We start from the raw sequence: 25,580 nt of genomic DNA, 5'->3' as shown, positions 1-25,580 counted from the left end.
TAGGGAACTGCCACCGGCATACCTTTGCTTCGAGCACTCACACCTCTCACGCAGATCTGCTGTATGTCGCCACTCTGATCGCCTTCCAGAAGACATCGATCTTGGTGATCAAACACACTATATCTCAGTGGCGTCGCCTTCAGATCGTGCATCGCTCGCCTTCTGAGACAAGTGAGATGGCAAGCGATTGCAAAGTGTCGCCAACTCAACACCAACCTCTTCGCGGAATCTCGAAATAGCGGTAAATCGGTCTAGAAGAGTCTGGTACGCTACAAGCTTACGTGCATCCGAAGATGGTAGCGCAATGATGCTCAACGTCGGATGTTTTCAGTAACCTAGTGGACGATCACTACGTACAAGTTGCATATCATTACATGGTGTCATCTTGTCTCTGGGCAAACCTTGGGTAATGCTGCATAGTAAGCGCAGCATCTCAAGAAGCTCAATCTCCAGCCACGATGTGATGGTATGTAGTGGTGTGAAGCTCGAGTCAGTTTCCCTGCCCGTTCGTATCGGAGTCTTCATCAGATCTGATGCGCCTTCTTCACCCCTGCGCCCGCGGAGGGGAATCTGCATTTAGAACCATGCACTGATGCATCACCGACTACACGCTAATTAGCTTGGCGTGAAAGGCCGGATCCTGAGGGTATAATCGGAAAGCGATGATGACACTATGGAATTGGACCGACAAGGGGGCGCATGAACTTCCAGGATCGCTTGATTGAAACTAACTCGTTTTATCGCGACCTGCAGGATCTGAAAACCCGATAGCGATGTACCTGAGCGTTCCGCAACAGCGGGTCGATGAAATGGCGTCAGCGAGCGATCGAGTCGTGTCTGTGGACATGAGATGTCATGTCTGAAGCATGGAGCTGCTGCTGTGGCTGCTGCCGCGGCTGACCACTTGTAATTATTCTGAAATCCGCCAGCTGCAAGATAGGACTTGTAGCTCTTCAAGGACGAAGCCAAAATTGAAACTCGGTATGTGGAGGGCATATGAGTATCTCGGCTTAGCCAGTTCATCGGGTATCGTATGACGAATATGAACTGACAGTTCTTGACACCAGCAGCGGTGATTGTGCTACAGCGCTCCTGAATCCTGATCCATCTCTTTGGAACGCATCACCTTGTCCCATGACCGATTCCATCTATTCGTCTCTAGTGATGGTTAGTAAACAGCATCACCAGTCGCGAAGTGGGTATCAGAGTGGTCGGCGAGGTATTTCGATGCGCCCCACCGATCAGAACGTACCGCTCCGTGCTCTTGAGATCTAGGGTACGGCACCTTGTACCCGCCAAAGGATCATGCACAGCGCTCGAAACGGAACCGTGCTAGCTCTAGCGTACCTCTTGTCGCAATAAGGCAGAACACAGTCCACGGACTGAAAGTCCAAGATGGCGGGGTGACGGACATCGCAGAGGGGGTAAGACTCAGACCAGATACTGCCATTGTTGTTCCAGATTGGCGAGCTGCTGTGCCTTTGCGCCTTCGGCTTTGAGGGGATTTGATAGGGCGGGCGCAATTCACGACGCCACCAGGGACGCAGTGTGCATTACGCGAAGCCACTTCCTGCCGGCCAACACACCCACCAATGAAAGTGGCGCTTTGGGGTGTCTGGAGACTCCAGGGTGCCCGCGCTCATTGTGGCGGGCTCCCGAGCGGCATCTCAACGATACTTCGGCAGCTCTTCGGCCCTTCCCAAGTACCCAGTCCGCCCCGCTGGCCGCTTCCCCAACTCCAACCAGCAGTTCTCCCACACACACACGATGGGAAAAGAAAAATCAGATCTTGCTCCTTTATTCACGATAGATCCATCGCATGTCTTCGGCCCTTTTCTGACATTCCTCCAGATCTTCATCGGTGAGCCTGCCCGCTTCCGCTTCCGCATTTCGTCAATCTTGCATGACAGCCGTGCCTCTAGATCTCGGTAGCTTGCCATGTACCGACCAACCGAAGTTTCAGGCCGATAGATGGATTTATCAACGGTGCAAGCTGACGCTTCTGGCGCTGGGAATCACTCGACACATATCGTGGCATAACGCGTGGGGTTTTCGGCGAGGCCGTCATGTACGCGCAGCATGCCGACGATGCCAAACCCGCGATCGATGAGCTCCCGTAATAGCCGACGGCAGACGCGCATCACGTAACAGGCCACCTCCATCGATAGAGGTGAGCAAAGCCAGGTACAGACCTGCCACATGATACAGATGTACGCAGTGGCGACAGATTCGACCGGATTCCTATGAAGCTGCAGGAGTGTCGCTTTGGCCGATTCAGGTCGCCTGCCATCCTGGAGGAGTTTCAGGGCACGCCTCATTGACGCGTCTGCACCCTTCTTTCCCAGGAATAGGCCTTCTCTGCATGGCGAACTGCAAAAGAATGGAGCAGATCACTGTGCTGAGATCCCCCTTTCCAAATCGATGTTGATCGCCACCGCCCCCGCCGCCACCGATCGAGGGTTCCCAGCATTACGACGCTGAAATGAAGCTGAACACTCCACCAAGAGCCTATCGCCACTGGAACTTAAACCTTGCTCAGCCTCAGATGGAAGGCCTCATTGCGACTCATTACCGTTTGACACCCATGCCTGTCAGCGTATACGATCAGTTAAGCGCAAGAGATGCAAAGCTGATCGGTGTTCCTGTCTGTCCTGTCGTATTTCCTGCATGCGGCGAAGGCATCTGACTCTCCATTCAGGAACTAAAGTTCGCACTACTTCGCTGCGTACAGATTACTTGTTTCACCCCTCACCATGTTGCTTTAGCGGTCCTCCACATCGAGACTCTCAGTACTAGGGTCTTTGATGAAATACGTGAGAGCCTCTTCATTTCATTCAGATAGATGAACCTAGTGTCGAGGCATACGGTATTACACGTCCCAAAGAGGCACACGTCCTGGACTAGATTGCATCGTCTTCCTTCAACTCCGTATCTCAATTTTTCTCATTGGGATTTCAAGTCCTATTTAGGACTCCATTTTAATTTTAATCGCTCACGAAAGTTTCCATTCAAACATTCCCACGATCGTATGCGCGCGATCATTCAATTCTCAATACATAGTTTGAAGACTATCCCATGTGCTCGGCATTCTTTCCCTCTTTGAAGAGGCTACAACCCATCTTCTGGACTAGAACAACAAATGATATGGTCAACTTGTGGGCATCGTCAGCCCTTTGGCTACCACGCCCCGATACATGACTCAAATTAATTCACAGTCTCTACTGCGTCCTGGCTAACTGACTTACACCCGCTACTCTTACGCCTTACTGTCTAGTCTGTAGCTGCTACAATAGCGCTCACTACTACATTTTTCTTGTGGGCATCAATATCAATTTTCATCGAGCGCAAGACTTGCAACTTACTCGCACAAGCGTCTCTGGCGCGCCCAATTTAGGACGCACATTTGACCATCGAAAATGAGAGATCACCGTTGCCAGCGTCCGCAAACTCTAGTATCGCACGAGCAGATCATATGGACCCTGGGCGCATCGCAGTTCTCTTAGTGCCAACATCTGCCATAGTTTTCGTTCAGTCCGGTCTACAAGACTATCCTCGTAGCTGATAATGGAGGCCCACAAGCCGTCTCAAACGACAGGTTACCGTGCAGGCGCCCTACTGACTTCTTCTAGCTTGAAGATAATCATCCATCATGCTTCGTCGTACATCAAGCGACAGGTACGCTAGCAGAGCTACAGGAAGAGATCTGGTTAAAAGCGCAACTGTTGGAACTTTATCCGAGACACACCCGTTATTCCGAAGATAGGACCTGGCAGGACTAAACGCTTGATAGTGGGCACAGTGGCTCTTGTTTAGTAGCACACAAATCTAGCACTGGTAAGACTTTTGCTTACTCAGAACACGCTCGTACATCATGAGACAAAGTCGACTAGTAGTGCTAAGAACCGGAAAGATGCGATCTAGGAAGCCTCACTCTGAGAGAAGTGTTTACTGATCGCTGAAGTCATATGGTCATCACTTACATATATCCAAGACACGATGTTCGTATGCAGAATAGTTTAATATCCCAACATCTCTCTCCTTCCTATCATCGTCGCAGTTGAAAACACTCATCCTCCGTCTCTTTGAAAACCTTCCAAATAACCCATTCTTAGGTCAAAAATGCCCACCACCCGTCCTGCCCCAACAGAAAGGAACGAACCTATCCACTTTGACCGGTAGCCCTAACAACCAACGCGCCCGTCAACCACCCTACATCCCCACCTCTCGAGGGATGCTCCAACCTAAGCGCCCAACCCAATCTCAACCGCGGAAGCCAACAAGCGACGAGCGAAAACCCACCTTAAAACCACCGCTCCATCCCAAACCTCGCTTGCTAGCCCCCTCTCCCGAACAACTTGGCTCCAAACAAGCGCAACGACACATGATTGGGACGCACAGCAGATCTCCGGGGCGCCAGTCAGCTTGACATGACGTCTAGATACAATTTCGCGCCTATTGCTAGCCCGATAAGCTATCGGAGTGACTACCTGAGATAGGGCTGACGTCTACCAGCGAAAAAAAACGGCGCAAACGTGCGGTGTTTGGTACGCTACCGAGATAGTTTGGGGCGGGCAGAGGGCAGGTTAAGCGCGGGGTGGGTTATAGGGCGGGATTATAGGGCAGATAGTCTTGTGATGGCCTTGTGCGTAGTTGGGTCCACACGGAGTAGGCGATACACGCTGGGAATTGCGTTGCGACGGGTCGTTTTACGGGGCGGGCGTGAGGTGTGTTTTGGGGTGGGCTGATGGGGCCGCGGGTTTGGTACGGGTCGATCGTCATATGCGTAGGGTTTGCGGACCAAGTTGTTGGTTCCTATCTCCCGAGGTTCGAGTAATGCGCGGCTATGTCGAGTAATTCGGATAGTTGGGTCTGGATATGTGTATCCGTGGCGGTTGGTGGTTGTTGTAAAGTTGGAGTCTGGTGGAGGAACTTGATGTCTCTGATGATTGCAATTTCTCTTGTTCGAGAGCATTTTTGTGTGTAAGAATGGTATGTGTTGCGGAAATTATGAGTAGGCGCTGCTTGCTCTAGGTTATCGCAGTACTAGTAGGTAAAGTAGGTGGAAATCAGCGCGACATCCTTCATGGAATGATTTGTACGAGATGTGTTACCCGGTTTACGCTGCACAAGCATGGTTTACAGTTGCATACTATGAATTCTCGAGTGTGTATGTGTAACAGCGTGCTATCTTGTATATAACCACCATCGATGATATAAATGTCTTATCTGTTCATAGTGAACTACTATTACATCGCCTTTCCGATGAAAGAGGATTGACAGAGATGATATCCGTATGAGTCCTCTCTAGATTGTCCGCTCCCTACTTCATTCCCAATAAAGCCCACATCTTCATGATGCCTGAGAGAATTAGCTCTCTAAAAACATTGGGCTGTGGTACACCCTCTCCATTCACATCAACAATGCCATCCCTTGCTGACACTGTCTTCCACTCCGCATCCGAAATCTCTCTGACCTGCCAAAGGGGATTGATACTCAGCCCGCGTGTTCCAATTGGAAAAGCTACAATTGGAAAATCTCGCATTGCAATCAAGACATCGTTGGGGCCGAATCCACTAAGTTGCAATTCGAAGCCATCTCTCCCCCGATCCGCAAGCCACGTATTGAAGTTCAAGTCGCCGACGAGATCTGCTGGTGACCCAAGACGATAACGAACGGTGATCACTGTCTTTGTAGTGTATCGGCGTCGTCGGACCTGAAGGCATTTTCTGTAGAATTCGACGAGGGCGGCGTGTTCTTTGGAGCCACGTAAGAAGACATGGAACTGTGGGTCGTAAGTGCATCCTATGTCGAAATGGCGCGGGATCCAGGTTTCAGGATCTTTGCTAGCACCAGGGCCGAACCAAGTCTCTTCGATTTCGTCGTACTCATATTTCTCGAGAATCGTGCCAATGCTGCGGTAATTGTTAACGAAGCTGTGAAGGCTTGTCGAGTCGATGATGAAATGTGAGGGTTCATCACGTAGCGTTATTAGCTTGGGGGCGAGGAAAGGCGTTGCTTCATCATGAATCAGACGGCAGGTAGCGAGTATGGCTACTGGTAGGCTCATCACAGCAAGCGTCATGTATGATGCTTGAGTCGTTTGCTCCTCAGATTCAGGCTTGAATGTTGGATCCTTGAGTCGATAGTGTCATGTCGAGGTCTCGATTTCCCCATAGACCATATATCGTAGTTCTGCGGGAAGGTCTAGGAACCGGAACGGCCTGTCTTGGGTAGATGAGCAGGCTGGTTTGGAAGAAGATAGTAATGTATCCATAGTGCTGGATTGAAAGTAGCTTAAGTTGGAGCCTTGTTGGTTCAGTCCGCTTGACATAGAGGACCGATCTTGGTGAGTTGATTTCGTAGTAGAAAGAGTGTGAGGTCGTTATAAAGCAAAGACCAAAGCTTTGGCTTTTTTTTGTTGCCTCTCTCCTCTCTCTGTGAAAGCGCCTTGTCAGTCCCGGTAAACAGGCCCAGTGACAGTTTGTCTACGACATTCACTGTGTTTTACGCGTGAACCGAAGCTCGTATTTTCTGAGTCGTGCGCTGGCGTCCGATGGGTTTGTCGTGTCTCTCCATCCAGTCCCTCGTCTTCACCACCACGAATCTTCTCTTGTCCGCGAAACATGTACGCAAGGGCATCCAGAACACTCAAAAACGATATCGTTCGCGTCGCATAACTCATATTGGGTATCTCGTCTCCTCACCTCTTCCCCTTCTTCCCACCCTTCCCTTTCTTCCCACTCCCCGTAATACTCAACACATCCTTCTTACTCAAACTCAGCGTCCCACCCCTGAACTTGCCTATACTAGGCCCGCCAACCCCCCTCTCCCTCTTCTTCTCCGGCCCCTTCTTAACCACCCTATTCTCCCTCTCTAGCACAATTCCCGCTTCCTTTGCGTCCGCGCGTCTCTTCTCTTCCGTCGTCCGCGCTTTGTCTATCATGTGTTTGCGCTGTGCCATGGGCATCTTCTTCTGTGTGAAGATGGAGCCTTTGGCGCCGAGCGCTTGGAGGTGCAGGTCTTGCGATTTGTGGCGTGCGGCGCCGGTGGCGACGAGGGTGGGTGTGGAGGTGCCCGAGGAGGAGGCGGAGAGGAGGTGGGATTCGCGGAGGAGGCGTTGGAGGGCCATGTCGTTTTTTAGCATGGAGGATTCGTTGGGGTCGGCGTCGTCTTGTTTCTTCTTGGTTGTGGTGTTCTTTGATGTCGTGGTGGATGCTGAGGTGGGCGGTTTCGACGACATGAAGGCTTTCATTTCTGCCCGTTCGGTCTCGTCGAGTTCGCGCGTTGGGTCTTGGTACTCGATGACTTCGACGTCATTTTCGTTGTCGCTTATGCCTGACCAGTCCGATTCCTCCTCCTCCTCTGCTTCATCTTGCACGGGCGATTCCTCTATCTTCTGTTTCTTGGGCTCTACGGGCAGAGGCTTGAACTTTGCTTCGAATGCGCGCCGGAATATCGCCTGGAGATCTTCTGCGCCGGAGTCGTCGCCCGAGCCAGAAGAGGGAGAAGGTGATCGCGACGGTTGTTCGAGTTCTTTGCGCGTTACGCGCTTCCGTTTTCCAAGTGCGGGCGCCATTACCGTGTCGTTGTGCTGTGCTGTGCTGAGCGCAAGCCGGGGCGATCCAAAAGTTCGACCTGGGAAATTCTTAGCGCCAAATGCTCGCTCGGACCTCCGTCTTTCACTTAACCCCTCCCCCGCAACACCACCATCACCACAGCCATACACATCGCAAGATGACGCGTTTCCGCCCTTGCATAGACCTACACGCCGGAAGCGTCAAGCAAATCGTCGGCGGCACACTCAACACCACCACCCCCGACGTCCTGAAGACAAACTGGACCTCCGAGCACCCTTCCGCTTTCTATGCCGACCTATACAAACAACATGACCTAAAAGGCGCACACGTCATAATGCTCGGTCCAGGAAACGAACAAGCAGCGCAAGAAGCATTGGAAGCATGGGAAGGCGGCATGCAAGTTGGCGGTGGGATCACAGAGAAGAACGCGGCGGAATGGATTGAAAGAGGCGCGGATAAGGTGAGCTTTGCTTTATAACAATACACACACACACGCTATTATAAGAGGTAGATAAACTAATCGAAGCGCAGTAGGTAATCATAACATCGTACCTCTTCCCCTCCTCCACCTTCTCCATGGACCGCCTGCAAGCCGTCCTCCAAGCTCTCGACAACAACAAAACCAAACTCGTCATCGACCTCTCCTGCCGAAGGAAAGGCGACAAGTGGTTCGTTGCGACGAACAAGTGGCAGACCATCACCGATTTTGAGTTGAACCAAGGTACATACAATATACACCCAATCCCTTCTTTACCATCCCAGAACAAAACCTAACAAACATAAATAGAATCGATATCCCTCCTCGAACCCCACTGCAGCGAGTTCCTCATCCACGCCGCCGACGTCGAAGGCCTGCAACGCGGTATCGACCACAAACTCGTTACCAAGCTGGCGGAATGGTGCAGCATACCCGTCACGTATGCGGGTGGAGGCCGGTCGATTGAAGATCTAGAGTTGGTGAAGGAGCTGAGCAAGGGCAAGGTGGATCTTACCATCGGCAGCGCACTGGATATCTTTGGCGGTTCGGGCGTCAAGTTCCAGGACTGCGTCAAGTGGAATGCGGAGCAGGCATAAGTGAGCAGGTCGTATGGTCGGACAAGACTCCGATGGCTGCCACATTGCTCGTAGGGGTGGAATTTGGAATTTACATTGGATTGGTGACTGCATAGCTGAGAAGGCCATCTACATCAATCCATCAATCCATCACACCAAGCAAACCGCGTCAAAATGAATGCAAACAATCACATTCTTCCCTCTCTCGGCCCATCAAACTGCCCTTTTATCTAGAGGCAGACGAGCCAAACTAAGCCTTCACTGGCTACAATAGCCATGCATGCATGCATCAAACTCCACTTTGAAAAGAACAGAAAATCCCCCCCTTGAACCCCAAAATCGTGTTACTCAATCAAGCATCTTAAAACCATGGGAGGAAAAGCCGCGCCCAAATGTGGTGTGGTGGAGCGACGAAAAACCGTGCAAGCGCGTAATGGAAATGCCTGGAATGAAATCTTTCTTCAATCTTCTTTCGTCCAGGTCTTTGCAAGTTATACAGTGAGGCAATAAACGACATGTAGAGAAGGTATAAGGTGGTTCGGTGTCACGCGGTCGTGTTTGAGGACGTGTGTTATCATCTGGTACTGTTAGTAGATGCTCAATGTATGGTGTGTAGTGGTGCAACTTACGTTCTTCAGACGCCAGCTCGTGGTGTGCCAACTGCACTTGTCATTGTGCTAAGACCACCGTGCACGCTGCCACCGTCGTCGTAATCTTGCCATTCTGGGAAGTCCGCGGTTGCTTCACGGAGCTTGTCAAGTGCAGTCTGTTCGATGAGATTGGCGTCTTGGAAGAGCAGCGATGTGTCCTCATTGTATGTGCGACAGTTGTTACACAACAAGCCAAGGTCTTGACGGAATTGCTTCACAGACTGGTACTCCTTCTTGTTGATCTTCTTCTCGATCTGTTTCATGCAGATGGGGTTCTTGATCAGCTGGTAGTAGTCTGGGTAGTCCCACTTGTCCGGCAGTTCGATGAATGGGTCGATGATACCGCGGTTGGGAATGTTCGGGTCTTGCGACTCCTCTTCCAGATCGTTGAGAGCTTCGTAAACAACATTGACGACCTTCTGAAGCGACGCTCGCTGGTCAGGAAGCAACATGTCCTTGGCTGGAGCAGGTCGACCGCGCTTCCGAGGTGCGAGGTCAACGTCGAGGGAGGCTTCGTCGGCTTTGCGCTTTTCAGCCTTGGGTTTACGACCTCGCTTCTTCGGCATAGGTTCTTCTGAACTAGCACGTGAAGGCACAGGCGAATCCTCGTCACGCGCTCCGCCACTCTTCCTACCCCGCTTGGCGACCTTGGCTTCTTTGCGGGCGATAGCAGCTTCGATAGTGTCTTCGTCGTTGTCGACAGCCTCCAACCACTGCTCCTCGGTAAGACCGTCATCGTACTTGACGCGAGTACGCTCTCGAGCGCCACGACCAGCTGGTGTGTCATCCTTCTCGTCGACAATGGGCGCCTCCTCGTTAAGGTAGATGTCGGGTAACTCGCTCTCACCGATCAAGCGACCGAGCGGCTTACCTGGACCATATGGATCTTCAGCCGCACGCTTCCTATCCATCTCCTGGAATGTTATCAGCTCATGGTCGTGACGCATCATGATCTGGTTCAGGTCGTCATCGTCCATCTCCTCTTGTTCAAGGCTCTCAGCCGCTTCAGCAGACTCCAACATGATACGCAACATGGCGTCTCGCTCGTCATCCTTGGACTTGTTGTCGAATTTACCAGCTTGGATGACCTTGCCGTCCATGTCCAACTTGTAGTTGGCTCGCTCGAGAATCTTCTCTTCAACCGAGTTGGAAGTGATAAGACGCAAAATGCGGACCTCGTTCTTCTGACCAATACGATGAGCACGATCCTGGGCTTGTAAATCCTGGTGAGGATTCCAATCTGAGTCGTAAATGATGACTGTATCGGCAGTTTGCAGGTTCAGTCCAAGACCACCGGCACGCGTTGAAAGCAGGAAGCAGAAGTATGGTGAGTCGGGAGCATTGAACAACCTCAGTAGATCGGATCGGTCATCTGCCTTGGTCGCTCCGTCCAGACGCAGGTACATCATACCTCGCAGCCGCAAGTAATCCTCCATGATGTTCATAATTTGTGTCATCTGGAAGAACATGAGGACACGATGGCCTGTAGCCTGGAACTTGGGTAGAATGCGGTCAAGCAATTCGAATTTGCCGGCCGCACGCCATAGGAGATCGTTGGTGCCCTTGGTTGGATTCATGACGTCCTCAACCTCTTCGAACACGAACGGATGGTTACACAGCTTACGCAACTGCATCAACATGTTGCTCAGACCGCGCATACCAGTCTTTCCGCCTTTGCCGTCGCTGACCATGAGTCGGTTATGTGTAACAAGTTGCTTGTACAGCTTTGCCTGAAGAGTTGAGAAGTTGCACTTGATCACACGCTCGGTCTTGTCGGGAAGATCCTTCTCGACATCGCGCTTGAGACGACGGAGCAAGAAAGGCCTAAGCACCTTATGAAGACGACGAATGACGAGCAACTGCTCTTCTTCTGTAAGCTCCATTTTGTCTTGACCTCCAGTATTGGCGAAGGGAGTGTTGAACCACTCGTCGAAGGAAGTGGCTGACTTGAAGATCGTAGGGAGAACGAAGTTCAGCATAGCCCACAGTTCCGTGAGGTTGTTTTGCAGTGGGGTACCGGTAAGAATGAGACGATAACGGGTTGTGTAGTACTGTGTGATGGTCATGCTGAGCTTCGAGCCGGCGTTCTTCATACGGTGACCCTCGTCAACAATCATATGTACCCACTTGATCTTGCTGAGGACTGGTCTGTCCTTGATGATGAACTCGTATGTGGTGAGGAGAACCTGGAACTGGCCCCATCGAATCTGCTGCTGGTATTGCTTACGCGAGTTGGGAGGACCCTTGTAGACAATCTTGGTAACGCTCGGCGCCCACTTCTCGAACTCGTTGGTCCAGTTGGTGAGTGTACTCAGTGGTACAATAACCAGGTAAGGTCCTGGCTGTCGCTTCTTCTCGATAAGGTAGGTGATCAAACTGATGGTCTGGATAGTCTTTCCGAGACCCATCTCGTCTGCAAGGATACCGTTCAGGTTGTTGTTGTACAGGGATATCATCCACTGCAGACCCTTCAGTTGGTATTCCTTCAGGGTACCTCCAACCAAGTTGGAAGCCTGCTGTGTGACCTCTTCCTTGACACGATGAGCAATCTCATAGTAGTCAGTCTTCTTCTTGCCCGGACGATCTTCTTCATCACCAGACTCGGCTTCGCTCTCCACTTCGGGCTCCTGTGGCTCGTATGAGTTGTTTGCGGATCGCTGTTGTGCCTTGACGGAATCGGCGAGTTGCTTCAAGAAACCATCGGTCTGCTTGAGCAAGTGAGAGATACGAGTATCCTTGGCTTGGCCCAAAAGCTTGAGGTAGGTCTCTTCGTCGTTGGACTTGAGAGCCTGCAGACGTTGCTTCGCGGTGCGCTCGATGCGCTTCTGCTCTTCCTTCTCGATGTTCTGGTGGGTGGTGATCATGGTACGACCAAGCTTCTGCAGACGCATACGCTGAGCCGTGCCAGATTCTTGCAACTCCGTGCGGTGCTTGCGGATAGCATCGATGAACTCGTGGTGCTTCTTCTTCTCCTTGGTCTCGCGTGCGTCGCGTTGTTGCTTCTCCAGCTTCTCGGTAAGACGGGCTTCACGCATCGATTGCTTCTTGAGGCGTCGGTATACGGTTCGGTTCGCTGTCATCGCAAGGTTGTCAGCGTGGATCATCTGCTGGGCGATCTCTCTCCGCAGTTTCCGTTGCTTCTCCAACAGGTTAAGCTTCTTCTGCTCAATGACTAGGGCCAGTTTGACCTTGCCATCATCTTCGGGTGTGTCGGTCTTGCTGGTATCCCAAGAACCGATGTTTGCGTGGACCTTCTCCAGTTCGGCCCTCCTCGCGGTGAGACGGTTGTAGAGGAGGATTTCGCGCTCCTTGCGTATGTCTTCCATGCTCTGCTGGACCGCATCCATGTCAACGCCCTGAGGCATGATAGTTGCGAGGTATGGTCGGTTCTTGCGCTGGGTGTGGGAGATGTAGTTCACGTCGCGGAAGGCTTCGCTGCTCCAAGGATCGATAAAGGTATCGGGAAGACGAGGTAGAGTCCGGGTTTCCTGTACTGCGCCGCCATTTGCGCTCGAGGCGCTGCCTGCACGGGTGGCATTGTCGAGCATCTGAGAGGCGGCAGCTACCGCCTCGGCAGCGTTCTGGGGCTTCTTGGCTTGGTGGTGACCAAAGATCTGCTGCTGCATGTTAGAGGGTAACGGAAGACCCTTGGAAAGGTGCTTGAAAGCTCCAATCTGGGCGCGCAGCATAAGGAGTTGATCTTTGTTCAGCGGCATTGAGCCAGCGGTCGCTGATGTAGGGGTCTGGCCGTCGCCTTGAGGAGCTTGGCCGCCAGCAGTCGCAGTCTGGATGGTAGCTGAAGGGCCGCTCGAGGCAGGCGCAGGCGTAGCGACTTTGCCCTCAGTGGGAGCAGCTGGCTTGGTGCCATTAGACATGGCCATGCCGGCGCCGTTCTGTTGTGCGGCTTGGGGGTTCATCTGGCCTTGTTGACGCTGCATTTGCTGTTGCCGTAGCATCTTCTGCTGTTGCTGGAACTGATTTTGCTTCTGCACCATGGTGAGAAGATTGCGCGCCTTGATGAACTCGGGGTTGGTCTCGGGCACGCCTTGTTGCTTCATCTGGGTGTAGCGCTAAAGACGGTGTTAGTGAGCTTCTCGAGCAAAGGTAACTGCCGAGGGCGCAAGGGAACACGCGGCTAAGTGGCAGTACGTACCTGGAAGACCTGCTGAATCTGCTCGCGCGTAATGTTAGCGGCGAGCGGGCCCTGCCCAGGCATTTCTGGGTTGGCTTGAACCGACGCCATGGTGGTGGTGGTTCAGTATAAATTTTGTGGTGCGCGGTGGATGGCCAAGATGCGAGATGTCGACTCTCGACGCGGTCGCGGGTCGAGGTAGGCAGCAGTCGCGCAATTATGAGGGAAAGACAGTCGCGGGAGGGATGGGGTGCGCGTGCAGCGATTCTATAACATTATCGTGCGGCGTCGTGGTGGTGGCGGCCGTTGTGTTGATGAAGCCGATGAAAGACCTTCGGGGGTGCGCCGTTGGCAGAGTCGCGTTGTGTGGTGAGGCTGAAGGGGGTGCGCGCAATTTCGGTGGGGGAGGTGGCAAAGGCGCGGGCGCGCTCTAAAAGCGTTGGAAACCGCTATACGCGTCGTGGACAGCGTGTTGCGGGGATATTGAGATGCGGGCGCAACTGGGAGTGATATCGGGAGTGGTGTTGAACGTCTGCTGCGGCGGGCTGGGACGTCCTCTAGCCTGGAGCGTTGTTGCGTCGCAATCGAGTTAGCGCCTTGGCAGTCATGTGATGGCTCAATTGGGGCTGTGGCCAATCAGCGCGTGGTGGGCGTCCTGTTGCGCTGCTTTCACTCCTCCTCGTCCGTCTTCATTCACGTTCACTGAAGCAGTGGTTGTGGGGTAGACAGATAAACAACGCGCTTGACGTGGACTAGTGCCGAATAAGCCACCGCATCGGAGGCGGAGGAACGAGTGGAGTGGGTGCCACGTCCACGACCCCTCTAAACCTGCTACCACAGTCCAGCGAACATCAAACCCCTCTCCCTTTCTTACCAGGCCTGTTTCTAATGTTAATTTCGGTCAGTCATGTCCAAATTATAGACTGAGGCGCCTTATCCTAACCCTACGCCTGCTTAGCGACTCTATCAGCGAAAAAGGCCTTGGTGGTGAGAAATCTGGATTTGCGCTGAACGACGGTGGCAGGCTCCCATCGCTCTGTTTAGCCATCCGTAACCACGCTCGACCTCGTACATATGTGAACAAAAGGCCAGACAACTGAAAACATCTCCTCCTCAATTTCTAGTGCCTGAAGAATTTTGCTTTTTGATCAGCGCATTCATCTAGTCCAAGCGTAATCATGTTGGCCCCAAGTCAGACTGGGCAGGGTTCTGCGACCAGGGCAATCCAAAGATGCTACATTCTTGGCAAACATGTCATTCAGCTACGGACGCATTGCCAACTATGTACATATCGAGCCCACGTCAACTCTCCTCGTTTCCAATATTTCCACGGTTAGACCCAGTTCCTAAGTAAGTGTAGGTGCAGTCCAGTCAATGTACGTCGCAGCATCGGCACCAGACGGGCCCTTCTCGATGTTGGCCGTGTTCGAGCTCTGGTTGAGCAGAAATTTGTTGATGAACGCAGTAAGATCAGTCTGCTGGTTGGACGGGAACGAACAGTGGTTATGGTTGCCAGAGCCAGTGAAGCCCATGTTGTCTGGCACACCGAGAGCCTTGTAGATGAGGCGACCAGCCTTCATACAAGCAGTAGTAGAAACGGGACCGAGCCAATCAATCTCGTTCTCGATGACCAACAGGCCACGAGGAGCAACCATACCAGCGAGTTGATGATGGTCGGTAGCGAGGGTGTTGGACTTGGTACTGAAGGAGTTGAACCTCGTGGAGAACCAGACGTTTTCGCCGACGATCTGGCTGGAGGTCTGGATGTTCTTCCCCTTGGCCTTCTCAGAGTCGGAGATGCGCCAGCAGGCGGCACCACCAGAGCCAGACTCCTGGGGCAGACCCAGAGCGATACGGTCAACGAGCGCGGCCGCGACGAAAGCACCCTTTCCGTTGCGAGAACATCCAGTCACACCAACGCGCTTGGGGTCGATGCCAACGCTAGGAGTGGCCTCAAGAGCATCGATGATGCGGTCGACACCCCATGCCCAGGCGGTGAGAGCACCTGCACTGTGGCTGGAACCGTACAGGTCGAAGAACTTGCCTTTTCCACGGCTGTTGCCACCCTGCTGCTGAGCAATATCGTCGTTGTTGAAAGTGATTGTCGCGACATTGCTTGGGACTGGGAGACTGGCAGCACCATATGCGATGATGGCAGGGAAAGGGCCAGTTCCGCTGGGCTTCTTAATGGAGACCGAGAAGGAAACCGACTTTCCTCCCTCAGTCGAGGTGATGGAAAGAGAGGAGCCAGAGAAGGTGGCCGTGACGCTTGATGGTTTCTTGGGAAAGTCACCGAGCTCTTGTGCCTGCATGGCAGCGCTGACCTCCTTGTTCTTGCATGCAAAATCCGCTTTCGTAGTAACAGCCCTTCCGTCGAAGAACTTGAAGGGGTTCGGCAACTTGGAGTTGGCGGTGGAAGGAAAGGTCGTTGGGACAGTGCATGTCGCGTCCTGGCGTTTCTCCGTAGCCGGTGCCGCAAGGACGGTCGTAGCGAGGAGCGGGAGGACGAGTGAGTATTTCATGGTGGGCGATTTGGTGATATTGTAAATCTTATGGACCAACACTAACGATTGCTGGCGGGTTTTCGTCTCTTATGTAGTGACGACGACCTCCACAAGCATTCCGTGTTCCCGCGGGGAAATATAGCCACTATATGAATGCCTGAGTATGACAAAGTGAGCTTCGTAGCGTGACTGCTCTGCAATAAAGGCAACACGTCTTGGCGCCTGCTGGTCTCCTTCATGCTCGCCACGCGCTTGAGGAGCAGGGGTTATCATAGCAGAGTGTCATGGTTGCTACATTTGCGAGACCCCTTTCTAGTGTAAGTGCTAGAGGCTATTCAGTAGAGACTCGTGTAGGATGATATACTGCTTTTTCGTTTTATGCCATTGGTGCAGTCTGGCATGAGAATGTTGGATACACAACGTCTCCCATGTAACTCATGCAAGCATCTACGGTACTGCCTTCAGCAAGTAGCACAACCTTTCCCTGCATCGACAGCTCATTGATGGGAAAATTAGTCGTCATCTGTATAGTCGGTGTCATCGATTGGAGTGCGAAAGTTCCCTTGAGCCGCGAGGAGACCGCCTCGCACTATAACACCCATGACCTGCCGTGTCTCCCAAAACGAGAAGTGACCACCTGAACAATGTTCAAATCCGGGTATTGTCGACTCATATGGGCATGGCGCAGTGAAGCGGATGCCATGCCAGGACGTCGAAATGGACCTCGTCACAACGTGAGAGTCGATTGGACGCAAGAAGACGTATGCACTCTAGAAGCCCTGGCTCGACCATTGAATGGAAATTAATACCGCCATCTCGGTTTTCTGTGCTTCCCCACGTTGCGGGGTGCAGTGGGGCTCTTTCTGAAGTGCCGTTTAGCCTGTGCGTCGGCCATGCAAGATCACCCGGGAGTATATGATCGACATTGATTCCACTATGTGTAGACCTCTGATCAGTAATCCGTGGAGACATGTTGTTACTTGTATCTTCAACATCCTGCTCAGAGGTCCCTCTGTGGGCTCAACAAGTAAGAGAACTGCGACCTATGCCTTCAAGTATCAGCGTGGAAGGGCCCTTAGGAGACACAGGATGAGTTGTCGCGTGCAATTCATTGTTTTTGCAGTTCTGGTACTGTGTCAAGGTTCTGCGACACCTGCTGCTGTTGCGTTTGTTCTAGTACTGGAAAAGCCCACGCCCCTACTATCGCAACATGCATGAAACGGCCATGAGTCTCGCATGTCAGGGAGACATCCAAGGTCGCAATCGTTGTTGCTGTTCGCGAGAGGTGAGATCGAAAAGCTACACTGTCTCCAAGCTCTTGTTCTAGCCTAGTAGACTGTATGGCGTTGTCTTGAGGTCGCGTTCAACTATGAGAATCAGCTTACATATGGATGCGCGGCGTATAGGAAGGAGGAACGGTGCCCAGGTTAGGGAGAAAGAGCTCTAGTGATGATGATCAAAGTTGAAAATAGTAATGTGGAAGGAGCCCTGAAGCAGCGGGCAAGACCCGTAGTCGCTCGCGCTTGCCAGAAACCCTGGCGCTAGTGTTCGCGGCTTCGGCACCCCTCCTGCGGCCTCACGGGAGTTTCAGCGGCGTCCACGAAATCTTGAGGAAGTCATAAAGTGATCGAAGCTGCGCAACGGAATCAGGTGTCTGTGTTCGTCATAACTTCGTCATCTCCGATCAGAAGAGAAGGAAGCAGAGGTGAAGTCTGACTGGCCACATTGGAAGCAAGTATAGATTTCAAAGCAGCCCGCCGCTCATTGGCCAATCGCCCCTACCCTCCCCATAACCGTACATATGAAAAGAGCTCTCCCATCTCCAACGGTCGATACTTTCAAATCGGCCAAAATGTCAGGCGAGCGGCAAGCAGCGGATGCTATCCGGTTCTACGACTCGAAATCCTGGGATTACGACGCTACCTGGCACAACGATTTCACCAGGCGGTTCATGTCCTATCTCGATATTCAACCAGGGCAACAAATACTGGATCTGGCATGTGGCACCGGGCTGTTAACATTCCGCGAGGCAGAGGCGGTAGGACCACAAGGGCATGTCATCGGAGTTGATGTCACTCCTGGTATGCTCGCGGTCGCTACTCACAGAAAGACCCAAGGGGGAGACAAATACGCAAACACAACTTTCGTTCAAGGCGACGTCCTGCATTTAGAAGAGACGGAAGTGCTCAAAGGAAAGCAGTTTGACATCATCACAGTGGCTTCTGCTCTGGTCTTGTTTCCCGATCCAAAAGCTGCTATTGAGCATTGGGCAGGGTTCCTGAAGCCTGGAGGCGTCATTGCCATGGATGCGACACATCCGAGGAACTTGGTCTCCGGCATGGTACTGGAGAGGGTTGCCCGCAGGTTGGAACTTCCCATTCCATACAATCGTTCATGGAGCAAATCCGAAGACACCTTGAAGCAGATGCTGGAGTCTGCGGGCGTGGAGGTAGATCAAGTTGTTACCGTAGAGAGTCAAGCGGGATACGGCAGACGCTTCTATGAGATGGAACAGTGGGACGACTTCTTCGTCGAAAATGTGATTGTCAAGGACGTTGCAAGAACGTTTGCGAACAATGACATTCGAAGGAAAGCGCAAAAGATCTACAAGGAAGAGTGGGAGAAGTTGGCGATAGACGGAAAGATTGAGGAGATTGACTCGGTCTTCCTCGGTATTGCGCGGAGACGTAAGTGACCCAAAGAGCTGAACCAGACGAAACTAACGTGCCATCTAGCTGCGGACGGTTCGAGATATGCGCCACAAGTTATGAAGGATGACGTTGTATTCAAAGGTGGATGTCGCTGTGGTGGCGTGCAATACACATCGAGCGCCGCACCTTCAGACATCACACTGTGCCATTGTCGCGCATGTCAGCAAGTCTCAGGCTCTGGCTTTCTGCCCTTTACACACGTTCCCAAAGACAGCATCTCCTTCACGCATGCGGACACGCGCACAGTCCTAAGACTATCGGCCGTTGCGGAACGTACCTTTTGCGCGGGCTGCGGAGCTCCGATCTCTATGTCATATCCCTCCGATCCCGATGGTCTAGGGTTGTGCATGGCAACGGTCGATCTAGAGACCCTTAAGACGGAAGTAGCACCCAAAGTGGTGAAGCATATATTTCTGCGAGAGAAGGCGCCCTGGGTGGTACTTCCCGAAGATGGAACGGAGCGGTGGGGCACGTCAGAAGACGCGCACCTGCTCGCGCAGAGCTAGACAGTTCGAATAAAAGCGTAGCTACAAGAAGATGCGGTGAACTTGTACGGGTACGCGATTATTCGGTGTGAAGATTTGTGGGGTAAGTGCAGTGGGCGAGTGGGAGTACCTCCACTGATGGGAGAGAGATATGTGATCCCGCAATCACAGGATACACACGATCAGTGTCTCAGTCGCTGAATCTCCTGTTGTTGAGTGAGCTTCTTCAGATAGGCCTTCCCTGCTCATTTCAACGCGTACTGGGCCGTGCGCTAACTGTTGCACGATGAAATGTTTCGAAACGCGAACGCAGACCGAACGGCTTGCAAACAGGGACGAAGGCAGCTTACAGGCTGTCTTGCATTAGAGCATTCTGGCTGGCAAGGCGTCATTGGACTCTGTAAGCGACGGCTACGTGTTGCGGTGTGCGTTGCGTACGTGATGGGGCGAGCTAGCCCTCCCAGCCTCACAAAATCTAGTTCCCTGCCACGCTGTTTCCTGCCAACCACGCGAAACAGCCCTCGAGGACAAAACCTCGCCCTTTGCTCACGAAACATTGAACCCTCTTTTTGCTCTCTGGTACACTATACCGGCAGTGACACATTTTACTGCGTCTCTTACCACTTCTACCACCAAACATTCGTTGACCGCTGCTTTACCTTCCCACGACCCTCGCTCCGCCTTGTTATCGATAGATTGACAGTGTTGGCCGGGTTACCCTCAACACAACCCCGCCTAGCAGCAGCATTGAAACCGTTGCTTTCGCGTTTCATACGTAAACATCCATCTGCTCGACGATCCTTGGGCGACTGACGCATTCCTCGCCCGCTGACCAGCGTGCCTTCTTGCAATCCCGGCACCGGACGTCCTTTAGCGGCTGTAGTTTGGAATGAGCCGCAACGCCCCTCACAACGTGGAGCTCCAACAGCCGCCTCAGGCCCCTTATGCGACGCACCGCTCGAACCACAGTCGAAAGATCTCGAGTCCCGTGGTCGGCGACCAAGTGCACAGCTTCGACGACGTGGACATTACCGGCCTTCAACCACCTCCTTCCGCTTTAACACCCACTACTGCAACGGCATATGACCCACATGCACCTTCCCCACTAGAAGACTTCCCTCGATCTGGCCGAACACATCAGCGGACATTGACCGGCACCATCTTCGACAACTTCAATCGCGCAACATCGACAATCCAGCAACATACTTCAAGAGCATCTTCACCTACAAAGTCCTTGGCAAGCTTCATCCCCTCCAGAGGCGCTATCGAGTCCAGCGCTAGCCAGCCTAAGATTAGGGCCCTACAAAACTGGTTCAACGGCTCCTCTGCACCCGTGACGCTGGGTGTCGGACAGCAAGACGAGTACTCGGATTCTGGTTCGGAGTCGGGAGAGGAATACGACTCTGAGTCTGAGGAGGAGGAAGAGCAGAGAGGCAGCAACATGATGACCAACCTCTTCAACCGCGGCTCTTCCCTTACGAGGGGCACATCGCAGAGCCCGAGACGATCAGACGACACCCAGACCCCGAGCAAGGCCCCGAGCCAGCCCACCACTAGCAGCAAGTTCGCGTGGCTGCTGTCCACGCAAAAGAACGCCGCTGTACCCCCTCCGCAGCAGTCTCCCACATACCACAACCCCGACGATGAGCTCCTCAACTTGAGCATCTCGCAGTCGCTCTTCCCACACGGACCTGCCGATCCACTGGCGCCCTCTTCCTTCCACGACCTCCTCACCAACGCCGAAGCGCTGCTCTCTCGCTACCAGACTGCATACCGCCAACTCTCTACCGCGTTGGGAGATGCACATGCCGAACAAAGTGCGCAGGATGACGAGCTTGACGAGGCTGAGACACGAGCAAGGCATTTGAAGATGCAGCTGGAGACAATGGCGGCGAAGGCAGCTGAGCAAGACGAGCAGATGCGAGGCCTCATGGAGGATCTTGCGTTTGAGCGAAAGGCTCGTCAAGAGGAAGAGGCGGCTCGTAAGAGGAGTCTAGCCCTCATCAGAGGCGCACCACAGTGCGATCACGCTCCATGCCAGGAGAACGCCCGCCGCCACAACCGCGTGTCCGGCTCGGAGATCAGCGTCGATTCCGGCTTCGAGTCTGAAGCCGAGACCGATGCCGCGAGCGTCTTCTCAAGAAGCTGCCTCAGCCCCACCGGTACCGACCGCTCCTCCATCCTCGACACCGACATCCACGACATCACACCCAAGGGACGCAAGCCGCAACCCTTGAAACGCGGAAGCACATACGAGCAGAGGCAGGAGGGCAAAGTCGACATCGCGAAAGGCGGATGGGGATGCGCGAATTGCCAGGGCGGTGCACAATCCGCCGTCTGGGGTCGTCTGGCAAAGGAGCGAGAGGAGAACCGCTCGCTCAGACTGAGGGTCGAGACCCTGGAGGAGGCTGTTGACGGTGCTCTCAATGCCGTCGCTGGCGCTTGGGGCGTGTAAATACCCGTGTACAAACATACATGACTTTGGAGTATATTGGCGTTTTGGTATACCACTGCTTGACGATTGGATGACTATCAGATTGGTTTAGTCTTTTGAAAGATGCAACGCATCGTAGTTTAGTGTAGCATGAACCACGCTTTACCTTTTCGCAACCACCAGGGCAATGATGCAAAAGTGCAGTATACATTGAATATGCTCCATACATCCAACTAACAAGTAACAAAACCCCCCTTAGCACCACTCAAAGCTTCTGCTCCCCACCACAACACCCCTTCTCCTTCTCCACCAGGACACTAGCCTGATTCTTCGTACTCGGCACATCAATCGCCGGATTCCTCTCAAAGAAATCACTCGGCTTAAAATGCACCTGGTAAATCTCCACCGGCATAACAGGCCAATCCTCCACCCGCGGGTTGTGCGTCAGTCCAAACACATTCCACACCACCAAATCCTCATTCTCAACCCCGTCTTTACGTGCCGCCATATCGTGCACCCCCCCCTCCTCAAGTTGACTCTGCATCGTGAACCGTCCCGCAGCATACAGCTCGTCGTCCTGGTACTTGGTCACCCAGACGTGGTGGTTCGTGAACAGCGCGCGCTGCGCTTGTATGCTACCCGGCGCAGCGAGTATCTTCTGCGTGGGCAGCGGCGCGAATTTGTAACCAACTGGGTTCCCTGATTTGGGGTTCGTCTTGGACGGGTTTATTATCTTGAACACGCGGTGGTCGAAGGGATTTGCGTCTACGCCGCTAGATTTGTCAATGACAGTTTTGCGGATCTCGTAGAAGTTGCCGGCGGGGTTTGTGGTTGCGTTGATGGGGGTGGAGTGCGATTCTTCGTATACGACGGTGTTTTTGTGGCCGTCGATTGCGGGGTCGAAACCTGTTGGTTGGATGGTCAGGTAAGTGATTCTTGTGTGTTAGGAGAGATTGAGGATGACGTACGGGCTGCGAAGATGTGTTGGTGGTTTTGGGCGAGGACGCCGCCGGAGACTACGTTTCCGTAGTCGGACGTCTTGCCTGGGTCGATGTTTACGACGGAGACGATGCCTGTTGCGCGGACTTCGAGGGTTATGCCGCCGGCGGTGTCGAGCTTGTAGGCGAAGACGTATTCGTAGTTTGCTAGGGTGATGATGAATTGGATGACAAGTTCGCGTAGTCGGGTGACTACTGCGCGGCCGGTTCGCCAGTTGGCTGGTTTGGTGAGTTAGTTTGGGATGAGAAGTTGGTGTGGTGATACGTACTGTGCTTCCAGCCAATACCGTTGTCTTGCTCGTGGAGACAGACTACGTTGGGATGGACCTTTGGTTCGCCATCGTTACCAACAACGACGGCGTCGAAGTACTTGATCACACCGAGGCAGTCGCAGCCCAAAGAAAGGTTGTTGGCACAGTTGCCAGCGCCTCCATCACCGAAGTCGAAAGCTTGCTTGCGGTGGAATGGTGGGCGAGCATCAGCATACGGGACCGACATCTCTGAGATGCTCATCCGGTACATGATACTCCTACCATCGTACTTGACGTCGTGCAGCACAGCTCCTTCACGGGGGTTGAACGAGACTCTGAAGCTCCACTTCTGCCACTCAACCAGTGACTCGTCTGTGACGCTGAAGGAAGGCCCCTCTGGCTGTGTGATGTTGATGGGCTTGACGTCTTGTCGAAGACCGCCTTGCAATAGTTCAGGAACATATTCTGCGCCTTCGCAGTGGTCCAGAACGCGCTCGGAGTGTGTCTGACCTGTGAGGCTATCGCCCTTGCCACCAGTGGCTAGACGATCAACGCGGATGATCTTCCTGGTTTGTGCATCCATGACAGGAATCAGCGGTAAGGGATAGGCGTAGAAGTTTGAGTCGGCGTTTCCGTTCCTCATATCCTGAGCGAAGCATAGTCCTTGGAAGTATCTTCGGTTCTCAGCACCAATATCAAGACCACCGTATGGCCTATGATTGTTAGTAACGTGGTAAACTGAAGTCGACATGGGTACCTACCAAGGCTCAACGACCAACTCAAACCCATCAGGCAGCTTGATCTCAGCCATAGCTTCCTTGAACATATCACTCTCCTCACACGCTTTAACAAGGTGTTGGAATTCCCACAATGTCAACGCAGCCTGCTTCTCCTTTCCCACAATCTCGTGCCGGACTCTCTTCCTCTGCTCAACATCAATAACAGACTCGTGGTACTCTGGTATCTTGTCTGAGCCGATGACGTCGTACTGGCACTTTGCCAACCGCGGTGGCCGCTTGGAAGCTGGTGACTGTCCTGGCTTTGCTGCATGTTCGAGCTCAAGGTACTGTTTCATGAGCTCCTTTGCTGGTTCTTGAAGGAAGATCTCTCGAAAATCGACAACGCAGTCTTTGTGGAGGGAGAGGACTGTGTCACGCGCAACGCGTGTCTCCTCTATGTTGAGGATACTGAAGGGATGAGGTGCCATGATGTAGTGTATGCTTGAAGGAAGGAAGGCGGTATGATGTTGTCTTCACCCGGAGCTGGTGTGGCGTAGATGGAGTGGAAGAGAAGTCGTCCAGTCTGGAGGGACATGATCCAATTTATCTACAGACGTAGACATTCTGCCGAGCCCGTATCTCTAAGCGTAGAAGCGGGGATATGAGATGATAGCCCATGGTGATACGTTCAAACACGCGAAGCAGTACCGCCGTCATGCTCTCTGGCGGAACGTCGCATGTACCTTCCAACTTCGGTTAGCGTGGGATGTTGATGACTATGTGCTGCACGCTCTGTCGAGCGACACACAGATACAGAAGCGTTATCTATCCAGCCCCTGCTACTCCAGGACATCTACCAGGAACGCGGTGCTATCGTGCTGTTCTTCGCGGAATGTCGCGTGTGAAGAAGTCGAATCCTCCACCGGAATTACCTCCGCTGTGGGTCGGATTACTCCAGGACTGGTCTGGCTTGGGCTACCACAGGACGGAACATTGCGCAGCAGCGATAAAGGCACTGGGTCTGGGTATATCGGTGGTCGTGTTATGTAAGTCGACGATCTGGAGCACGCTGGGGAAACGAATACCAAGCTTTGTTCCGCGATGTAGTACGAGATCTATGCACTACCCACCTAGGTAGGTACAACAATAACACACCGGCTTGGCGCGATAGCAAGACTGGAAAGGGCTCTCCAGCTTCGTTCTTACTCCGTGTACGATTGCCGCGAGCAGTCATGTTGCCGAATAGTCTACCGTTTCCGTTGCTGCCTAGGTATGAATCAAAAGAATTCGCGCGACATCAGGCAGAATGCGAAGCCATGCAGTTGGGATTCCCTGTCCAGTATTACAAATACAGTGACAGCTTTTGCAAAATACGCCAGCCTCTGATTAGAGGAATGTGTTTGCTAGATGAATCAATGCTCAGTAACAAAATATTTGCTAGACTTCCCTATCCACTGATTATCAGTACGTGATTGAGAAGACGAACACACCATCTTCTAGACGCCGTTAGTAGAGACCCATAAGGTTGGTGGATCACCCTCGACTCGTGCCTCAAGCTATACCGCACCAAGCTATGGACCCAGAGCCTGTTGCACAGCTCGCTGATCTCCCCTTGTTATTACTAAGAATATAAACGATTGATTTTGTCGGCTTTCCATCAAATCATCCATCTCAATGATTCACGCATCGGTGGTTTAGTGGTAAAATTAGCCGTTGCCATCCTTCACAGGACAGTTTCGGCTAGCCCCGGGTTCGATTCCCGGCCGATGCATTGCACCATTCTTTTTGCCATTTCACACGTCGTAGCGACGTTGTGGTGGATGGAGTATGTTTTTGAGCCGGTGGTTGAGGCGTGACCGCCGCGGGGCCATAAGCGAGGCTAGCAGCAGGATGGGAAGCGTGGCAGACGAGACGACAAACACTTGAAGTCTGCGAGGTATTCTTTTGCACTTGCTCTATTATTACTGCATTCGCCTTTCTATTCAATACATCAAGTCGCTATCCCTTCTTTACCACGTACTGCGCTCCGGACAACTACATAGACTTGCCCTTGCATCGCACTTGTA

The 25,580-nt window shown here is 52.8% G+C and overlaps 7 protein-coding genes and 1 non-coding gene across 8 annotated transcripts; 4 read left to right on the top strand and 4 right to left on the bottom strand.

Annotated features, from left to right (window-relative positions):
• Positions 1-6,700: 6,700 nt before the first annotated feature.
• J4E90_002916 (uncharacterized protein) lies at positions 6,701-7,576 on the bottom strand (the record flags this gene model as incomplete). The annotated part of the gene is made up of 1 exon (XM_051432490.1): positions 6,701-7,576. One exon carries the CDS (start codon positions 7,574-7,576, stop codon positions 6,701-6,703), a length of 876 nt encoding a protein of 291 aa, XP_051293912.1.
• Positions 7,577-7,734: 158 nt separating this feature from the next.
• HIS7 (Histidine biosynthesis bifunctional protein hisB) lies at positions 7,735-8,651 on the top strand (the record flags this gene model as incomplete). The annotated part of the gene is made up of 3 exons (XM_051432489.1): positions 7,735-8,037; positions 8,112-8,298; positions 8,365-8,651. The coding sequence occupies 3 exons, from the start codon at positions 7,735-7,737 to the stop codon at positions 8,649-8,651; spliced, it is 777 nt and encodes a 258-aa protein (XP_051293911.1).
• A 613-nt stretch (positions 8,652-9,264) lies between these two features.
• On the bottom strand, positions 9,265-13,523 carry J4E90_002914 (uncharacterized protein; the record flags this gene model as incomplete). Its single annotated transcript, XM_051432488.1, has 2 exons — positions 9,265-13,350; positions 13,434-13,523. 2 exons carry the CDS (start codon positions 13,521-13,523, stop codon positions 9,265-9,267), a joined length of 4,176 nt encoding a protein of 1,391 aa, XP_051293910.1.
• Positions 13,524-14,758: 1,235 nt separating this feature from the next.
• Positions 14,759-15,934, bottom strand: J4E90_002913 (uncharacterized protein; the record flags this gene model as incomplete). The annotated part of the gene is made up of 1 exon (XM_051432487.1): positions 14,759-15,934. One exon carries the CDS (start codon positions 15,932-15,934, stop codon positions 14,759-14,761), a length of 1,176 nt encoding a protein of 391 aa, XP_051293909.1.
• Positions 15,935-17,768: 1,834 nt separating this feature from the next.
• J4E90_002912 (uncharacterized protein) lies at positions 17,769-19,133 on the top strand (the record flags this gene model as incomplete). The annotated part of the gene is made up of 2 exons (XM_051432486.1): positions 17,769-18,603; positions 18,652-19,133. The coding sequence occupies 2 exons, from the start codon at positions 17,769-17,771 to the stop codon at positions 19,131-19,133; spliced, it is 1,317 nt and encodes a 438-aa protein (XP_051293908.1).
• Positions 19,134-20,001: 868 nt separating this feature from the next.
• On the top strand, positions 20,002-21,567 carry J4E90_002911 (uncharacterized protein; the record flags this gene model as incomplete). The annotated part of the gene is made up of 1 exon (XM_051432485.1): positions 20,002-21,567. One exon carries the CDS (start codon positions 20,002-20,004, stop codon positions 21,565-21,567), a length of 1,566 nt encoding a protein of 521 aa, XP_051293907.1.
• A 244-nt stretch (positions 21,568-21,811) lies between these two features.
• Positions 21,812-24,002, bottom strand: J4E90_002910 (uncharacterized protein; the record flags this gene model as incomplete). Its single annotated transcript, XM_051432484.1, has 4 exons — positions 21,812-22,452; positions 22,515-22,763; positions 22,814-23,508; positions 23,557-24,002. The coding sequence occupies 4 exons, from the start codon at positions 24,000-24,002 to the stop codon at positions 21,812-21,814; spliced, it is 2,031 nt and encodes a 676-aa protein (XP_051293906.1).
• A 1,195-nt stretch (positions 24,003-25,197) lies between these two features.
• On the top strand, positions 25,198-25,285 carry J4E90_002909. The gene has a single exon. It is a non-coding gene; the product is annotated as a tRNA-Gly (tRNA).
• Positions 25,286-25,580: the final 295 nt, after the last annotated feature.

The sequence above is a fragment of the Alternaria incomplexa genome, assembly GCF_024043165.1.
Source record: "Alternaria incomplexa strain BMP 0042 chromosome Unknown scaffold_3, whole genome shotgun sequence".
Classification (NCBI taxonomy): domain Eukaryota; kingdom Fungi; phylum Ascomycota; class Dothideomycetes; order Pleosporales; family Pleosporaceae; genus Alternaria; species Alternaria incomplexa.
The sequence above is the reverse complement of the archived record's forward strand: the minus strand, read 5'-3'. Positions and strand labels throughout refer to the sequence as shown.